Source organism: Poromitra crassiceps (assembly GCF_964638095.1).
Source record: "Poromitra crassiceps genome assembly, chromosome: 26".
Lineage (NCBI taxonomy): Eukaryota > Metazoa > Chordata > Actinopteri > Beryciformes > Melamphaidae > Poromitra > Poromitra crassiceps.
Window position 1 is genome coordinate 17,214,549 of NC_139640.1, and position 8,623 is coordinate 17,223,171.

Genomic DNA, 8,623 nt, shown 5'->3' on the forward strand with positions numbered 1-8,623 from the left:
CATCAACTCAACCCTAACACTTCAGGGGCTACTTGCGATGGGTTGTTATGCGCTCGCATAGAGAAGGGAACTCTATCCGTTTGGTAGCCCGCTGGAATGAAAAGGCAACAGAAAACTGCGACCCCTTCATATCCAGGGATACGCTCCCGAGCCGACGTAGGGGGTGGGGGGGTGGGATGCTCCAACCGTTTTCACCCCACACTACTTTTAACAACGCACACGAACCCCCAAAGGAGATACGCGCTATGCCTGCAGGGATAACTCACCACTTTACGCAGCACAGCAAGGCCAACACTTACCTTCTGATCCCGTGTCTAATTTTAGAAAGAGAGAGAGAACACATTAATTAAATGATCCCATACCCTGGCACCAAACAATTTTCAAAAACTCATCAAAACAATTCCTCTACCCCTCTGATGCTTCCCAAACAGAGCGCAAAAGGGAATTCCACTGCTTTTTTTTTTTTTTTTTCACATAGCAGCGAACCCACCTTTACTTTTTTTTTTAACGCTCCACACAAAACTTGCAAAAAGTTGCCTAAACAAACATTTGAAAAACAAATGTCAGATTCAACACTATAGGCTACTTCACAATTGGACGAGCCCCCATGTTATGGCCTAGCTCAAGGACCATAAATAATGGGAAGCAAAGTCAGGGGTTCCAAAATGTAAAAAGGAATTTTATTTATATAAAGACAAAGTAAATGGTGCAAAATACAACAGATCAAAAATGTGCAATAAACCTAATTCAAAGTACAAAGCAAATGGACTCCCAAAACAAAGGCACAGGCCAGAGCAGGGGGAGCCAGAGAATGACAGGCTGGCTGAGCATTTGTAGGGGTTGGGCTCAGTGGCCAAGCTGCTCCCAACTCCAGCTGATTGCTGCCTCAGCCAACCAGGTACTCCAGGCTCTGTAAGACAGACAAGAAGACATACCCAGCACACCCAAACCCCAGCACTATAGAGGCCCTGGGCCGTCACAAAGGGGCAAATACTTAGGGCTTAGATTGTATGCCTTTGTATGGTGTTTGCTTTAGGCAGGAAAAAATATGTAAACAATAAAAAAAAAAGCATGTTTTGTTTCCCATTTCTGCAAGTAATTTTTTTTTTGTCTTAAGAATGGACATTGCTACTACGCGCAGGGAAGCAGCCAGTCTGACAAGTAATGAGGAATTGCCAGGACCTTCAGTTCCAAGATTGTCTACACCACCATCAGCTGGTAATTTATCCAGAACAAGTACTGCTATGGTGTAGTTTGAAACTGGACCATTTTCTGCTTCTAATTGGTTTGGTTGTAATTGGTTTAAAGGGGGACTTACCCCCCCAGATATGTAACAAAACAGCATGCTGCTTGATTTGAAAAAACCTATGGGAAAAACCAAGAAATTATCGTCTCCTCTTGTCTCACTATACTCTTTGGCTGCCTCAGACGGCTCAGACAGGAAGCTTGGAAATGTTTTCGACGCCATGACAGTTTGCCCGCAGTTTACCCACTACATCACAAAACATTGTTATATGAGAGCTCCAAAATCTTTATAAATATCCACAACTAGCCAACGCTGGTGGCCTGTATGGAAACAGCATTGCTCAAAATGGTTGAAAGTTATATCAATTTGGTCATTCAGTGAATCAGTGGCGAACTAGAAATTAACAGGTCAAGTGACACAAACAGCCAATGAGCTATGTGTATTGTAGTGCCATATTGGTAGGAAAATGCTTGTGACATCATGGGAATAGGCTTGGAGTTGTGAGGAGCCGGAAAAGGGTACAGGGGGAGTAGGGGAGTAACTATCTTGAAATCCCATAGTCTTTGGTTCATCGTGGCGTCACGTTGTATCAAATCTCCCATTCATTTGAGGGCAAAAAAAGCAGTGTTCAACCCATAGAGGGCACTTATGCTGCTGAAAATGATACAAATGGTACAATGGTAACAGTTTGGTCTCAGAATTCTTCACACACCACCCCCAAAGTCATATATATTGGTTAAAAGCTGAAGAAAAAGTGTTTTGGGGGTAAGTTACACTTTAAGCAAGTGTCTACTTGTAAACAATAACAATGATCCCCTAAATAAATATTTCTACAAGAACTTGGATTCAATAATGTAAAAAAGGTGCTATACCAACATTTACCACTTGTACAAATCAACCCTCTTGAAAACTAATATGTTGCTTTAAAATGCAGGGCTTCCTAAACTTCACTGTTAATACAAAATAGGCTGACTTTGCAATGGAAGCTGATATTATGTGTTTATTACATTTTCAGCATGGGAGAAAGAAGCAGACCCCAAAAAAGCATGTCAGTTCTTCCGACAACAACTACTGGAGCGTAACTCCAAATGTCCAAGCCTCTTGCTGTCAATCAACATGTTTGATCCTGAAGAAGAAAAGGACAGCTCATTGATTGCATTCTATAAGAGGAACAATGTGAACTGGGCAGCTCCATTCAAGGGCAGGCTGACAGGTATTTCAACCCCCCCCCCCCCCCCCCCACCTCAATATTATTTAGTTGCTGAAATGAATTTTGTTTCTTTTTTACATGTGTAATGGAAGTTGAATGCATGTAACTTAATTCACAGACTGAACTGTGTGTGTGTGTGTGTGTGTGTGTGTGTGTGTGTGTGTGTATATATATATCTATATATATATAGATATATATATAATAATCTCGTTGCTCTAAATTTTAATCTGAGATCTTTATTTTCAAGGAGATGCAGCAATCGGTGAAGGCGTCAATCGACATGTTTTGTCAATGGCCATGCAGAAATTGAAGACTGGTTTCAATATTAATTTAGGTTGGTATATGTTGGTGCGCATGTTGATACACTTACAGAAAGGCTTGGGATATTGGCATTATCTTATGTTAAAATGTGTTCAATTGCACTATTAATTGAAGCCCATTACTTGACAATAATGAATGAAGGAACACTTTAATGAAATGAGAGAATCGGATTGAAATGTAACCTGCTTATTCTAAGAAATTTCAAGATTTAGTGTTGGTTTTTAAACAAATTGGTCAACATTATGTTGACTGTTGCAATTCCCTCCTCATTGGCCTCCTGGCATGGTCACTGTAGCCACTCCAAATGACCCAGAATGCTGCAGCACCCCTTATCTTCAACGTAAATGTTCACATGTATCGCCCCTTTGCATTCAAGGCTATCAAGGGCATGGCATCCCTGTACCTTCAGGACAGTATCCACTATCCAACCCCATCCCGCTCACTTTGAACAGCTAGCACAGGAAGTCTGTTTGAGCCTTTCCTACCCTTTCCTTACCCTTGAGCCAGTGCACCGCAAGTCTTGAGACTCTCCCTCCTGTGTTCCAACCTGTCAACAAGCCCCCTCGCAGTCACAACTGCAGTCACCCCCCATTTTCACCTCAGTCTGAAAACTCACCTCTTCAGACTCCACCCTTTTCGATGGATAACTTGTTTAGACAGATGCTATGTTTACCTGCTATCTTATTTTTATTTTTTGCACTACATTGTTCTCTTTGGCCACTACTTAATGAGACTATAGTACAGTACCATATCATTTTGTGGCTAGGGTACATGCCATTTACTGGAGTAATACATTTTCTCTTATCTTTTTTTTCTTTTTTAAGGCTCTGCTAGTCTTACACCCCTTTTTGAAGGGGAAAAAGATCATCAGGTTCCCTCAGCTGCTGGTGTGCTTCGGGAATGCAAGCTGTTTGAGATGGCGGGTCGGATTCTTGGCCATAACTTCATTCATGGTGGGGCTGGTTTCCCAGGACTCAGTTTGGCTGTCGTGACTCTGTTAACTGGGGGGGAGACTGAAACTGCAGCAGCAGCTCTGACCCTAGAGGATGTTGCTGATATTGATCACCGTGAAACTATTGGTTTGGTGAGTAACACAGTTAAAAGTTAGCTTGTCTTACACCAATGCACCACAATGCAGCATGTGTTTGTCTTCTCATGTATCGTGAAATGATGAAAATTCATTGGTCAGTGTTGGGGAAATTTAACAAGCTTTTTGTGTCCCTGCGATGTACACCAGATGTTGGCTATTTAAGTGTAACTTTTGCACTTTTTGTGGACTGCCTGGAGGCAACTTTGTAATACTTAAATTATTTCCCCTTTTTGTGATGTGTCCCTGTTTGTAGCTCATGAAAGCAGAACTTACTGCACAAGAAACCACCAGTCTGACTGATCTTTGCCTGTCCTGGTATCAACCTACTCCGAACTCCACCAAGCATGAGTGGCTGTTCCAGTTGCTGCTTTCAACAGCGGTAAGCATTTTACCTTATTGAAACTGTATACTGCTTAAAAGGAGTATAAAAGGTGTACACTGGTACACTGAGGAAGACAATTACTGTCGAAACGTTTGTACCTTGCCATCTGCTTTATTAAATCAACAAAAAGGACATTTTGAGAGTGCTGGCCTTTCTTCTCCTTTAAAGATCTTTTTGAGCCGTGCACCCACCAACTGTTTTATCTGTGAGTGTGCTTGCTTTTCCCCCTTTTTCAGAAACTGTAGACTGCTGACATGACACTAATCATTTTATCAATTACCTTATGTTAACATGACAGCCAAACCAATTGGGATGCATATTGGAGGTTGGCTGCTGTAACTCATGCTGCATCTGTGCCTGTAATGACTTAACAATAAAGTAGTGCCTCAGTGTAAACAAAGACACCCTTCTGTTTTGTTTGCAGGTGCTTCACCATGGTATGCAGCCTATTAAGCAGATCCGCAAAGGCCTGAAAGAAACGGGAATCTGGCCGCTTCTTTCAGCCAGAGCAGATGTCCACCCCATACTTTTCCCAAGGGAGTCAAGTGTGAAACTTAGCTCACAGGTAAGCTGGCTTGGATCTGTTACCCCCGGCCCAGGCGAAGCCTGCAGGCGTCACTTGCATGTGTCTGTGTGTCAGTCTGTCTGTGCATCTGAAAGCGCGTCACCAAGATAACTCGAGAACGAAATCTCCGATTCGCACCAAACTTTGTAGATGCGTGTAGGGTGGGACAAGGTAGAAGTGAAGTCCATCACTTTTTTTTTCAAAAACTGTAAAACTTCTTAAACCCCATAGTAATCATTGATATAGAGTGTTTGCGCTGTAACAGGGGTCTCTTTAGCTCTTAACAAAATAATAATACATTTTCAGTTAGGGATACCAATTTCATCCAATCCGGAGAGAAAACTCAAGTCGCAAGATAAACGAGTGACATTGGAAGTGATCACACAAAGAAATGAGCAGACTAAATTGGAACTGGAATACTATCAAATTTAAGCTGATAAATTGGTTCTCACTCATGATTGGATGAAATTGGTGAGCCTAGTAAAAATCTATTTCCTGTTTATTAAAAAGCTGGAGAGACAGACTCCTGTTACTGAACAAACATACTATAGCTATGATGACTATCAGAGTATAGAACTTTAACTTTTTTACACAAAAACAATCAACTTCAGAACCTTAACATGAAACACTTTTCTATTTGATGACCTGTAGACCATGATCGAGAGCATTCGCTGGCCACAACCTACATGTGACAGTGACGAGGAAGAGGACGACCCTATTCCATTGGAGAACGTCAGTGTAGTCACTGGATTTATGAGGAAATTCATAGAGGAAGGTAACGGTCTCCTATTTTCTCCTGCATTGCATCTCTCATCTCAATTTGCACCTTGGTCTTTGTGTGCTAGGACAGGGTGTCCGCGGGGTCTTAAAAAGTATTAAAAGTTGATAAATCAATTTTGGGAAAAGTAAGGCCCTTAAAAAGTATAAAAAAAGTCTTAATCACGATTTTATGAGGTATTAAATTTAGTTGGTATTTAAGGTTTGTTCAAAGAGTTTGACTTGCTGTGACCAAGATATATTTTTATAAACCTTGCCTTTGGTTTAATTTAGCCTCCTTAGGCTTTAGAGGTCCTGGAGGAAGTTTTAAAGGTTCTGGAGAATGTTTTAGAGGTTTTGAGGAAGTTTTAGGGGTTCTGGAGAAGGTTTTAGGGGTTCTGGAGGAAGTTTTAGAGGTTTAAGATGATGGAAAGAGAGCCTTGTTGATCTTCTTTTTTTTTACATTTATCTTTAACTTACTAAACAGTGGATGTCCTTAATCTTTTAATATAATTAAACTGGGAAGAGGGGTGATCTCTGCACTAACGTAGAAGAGGGGTGATCTCTGCACTAACGTAGAAGAGGGGTGATCTCTGCAATATAATTAAACTGAAAAATAAATTAAAGATGTGTTCTTGATTACAGCTTGAAGTGGAGATGAGGTCTTAAAATATTTTGAGAAGGTCTTTAAAAAGTCTTAAAAAGGTATTGAAATTAACTTCAAGATTCCTGCATATAGGAGTAGGAGTGATAAGAATGGACTATTATTGCTGAATGTTTGCACATTTGTAATAATAAATAATACAAGTGTAATAAAATAAATGTTTAGGTGTCACATACTTTAAATGTTCTCTTCCATAGCATCACCAGAGGTGCTGCGTGACCTGATGAGGTTCTGGGTCGGGTGGGAGCAGCAAATGAGTTGCCTCTACGTTAAGGTTGTACGCTCAACCTACCCAGTAGCTCACACCTGCTTGTACACATTGGAGCTTCCTGGCCACTACCAGACCTACACAATGTTCCACCAGGATTTGATGATGGGCCTCAATTCCATCAGCTCTGGCTTCGGGATGGTGTAGGTGCAAATGTACCCAGGGTGTTTAAATCTGAACACGATACCTTCTAATAGATGCATAATTGTGTTACTGTAATTGTTACTAGACTTGATGGAAGGCCTTCAGTTCTGGCTTTGGTTTTGTTTACTAGGTGCTAATAAGCTATTGCACTTGTCACTTTAATTTATTTTATTTTTTTATTGTGTAACTGCAATTGTTCAGGCACTTAAATCGGGGTGCCTTTAGTGTACGTATACAATAGCCAAAATCAATGTTCTGAAGCAGGCACTTTAAAAATGTAGTTTTATTTTTTTTTAACTGCAATTGTTCAGGTACTTAAATCAGGGTGCTTTAGTGTACGTATGCAATAGCCAAAATCAATGTTCTGAAGCAGGCACTTTAAAAATGTAGTTTTATTTTTTTTAAACTGCAATTGTTCAGGCACTTAAATCGGGGTGCCTTAGTGTACGTATACAATAGCCAAAATCAATGTTCTGAAGCAGGCACTTTAAAAAATGTTTTTTGTTTTATTTTTTTACTGCAATTGTTCAGGTACTAAATCTAAATACTAAATACTGCCCTGGTCTCAACTTTTCAACCCGGAAATACAACATACACAGAGCTAGTGTGGGAGCTACCCCTAAAGGCCGTTCCATACTCGCCGCTGCTGCACACATCCTGTCTGGCTCATTCGCCGCCCGTTCCACCGGCTTCAGTAATAAAGCTGACTTATTGAACTATTCTAATATGGCCACATGAGTAAATGGAGCACAAAGGCATTACATGGAGAATATGGCGAGCGTTATAGATCCAGCCAACGTGAAGCAGGGCGAGCCATCTGTAAACCGCCCCAGCTGCTTATCTTTGAGGACTCTCAGCACTTATGCAGATTTAAGGAGAGCCTCTGAAAACACTCCGCTATGCCTCTGCTTTCATTTCCTTCACTGATATCAGAGGCAAATCATTTGAATTAATTTGACCTCATGATTGAAAACACAACCAAAGCATACATGCTTGCAGTATGCACTAATTCAAGTAAACCCTTTTCCTATCCAAATAATTTAGCTTTAATTATAACATCCATAACAATGAGCCAGTGAGATACATAAATAACTTCACTGTCCTCTCTGGAATAGTGCTGACGCGGAGGCCTGCCTAGGCATTATAAACCAGAAGATTACTATGCAGTGTGTAAGGCTGTGGTCCAGAAAGATGACAGGGCTTCTGATGGGGATATGCCTTCAGCACATTGATTCTTTTTTGCTCCAAGAACAATGCAGATTGCAGACTTTATAATTGGGCTTTCAGGTCACTTGTGTCTTCCTTTTAGTGTATATTGTATACAATAGCCAAAATAAATGTTCCCAAGCAGTCACTTTAAAAATGCAGTTTTGCTTTTAACTGCAGTTGTTCAGGTACTTGGAGATGCTAGTGTATTGTATAGTGTATACAATTGCCATACCACTAGCTTTGTTAACTGCCTTATTCAAGCTGTATTGTAGCATTGCAATAAAGTTTTGGTAAAAACTTTGTCCTACTGTATATCTCTGTTACACCTGATCATCCCTTGAACAACAAAGCAGTAGATGGATTCTTTCCAAGTTCTTTATATCTTATAAAAAGAGGACAGAGGTACAGCACTGATTTTCAAGCATGAGATGCTCACAGGGTAACAGTTTGCACAGGACACCGGTAATGTAAAAACAGTACCCCTGTATACAATGTAATATAAGATTGAACCTGAATACAATAATGGTATAGTATGGTAATAATACACAACAGTAGATCAGCCTGTCATTACCCCCATGTAATATGTAGCCTCAAGTAAGTCTGTACACATTCACAATGACAATTCCCTTGAACAACAATACAGCAGTACATTAACCTTCAAATTTACCCCATCTATTTTGACTGTTCCTTGCCTTCCTTTTTCCCTCCATGCTTCTTTCCTTCCTCCCTCTCTCCTTTCTCCCTTCCTTCCTCCCTCTGGTCTCCGTC

The 8,623-nt window shown here is 40.6% G+C and overlaps 1 protein-coding gene across 1 annotated transcript; it reads left to right on the forward strand.

Annotated features, from left to right (window-relative positions):
* Positions 1-3,693: 3,693 nt before the first annotated feature.
* LOC310798714 (uncharacterized protein) lies at positions 3,694-6,649 on the forward strand (the record flags this gene model as incomplete). Its single annotated transcript, XM_083661268.1, has 5 exons — positions 3,694-3,861; positions 4,121-4,246; positions 4,674-4,814; positions 5,466-5,589; positions 6,432-6,649. 5 exons carry the CDS (start codon positions 3,694-3,696, stop codon positions 6,647-6,649), a joined length of 777 nt encoding a protein of 258 aa, XP_083517394.1.
* Between the last annotated feature and the right edge of the window lie 1,974 nt (positions 6,650-8,623).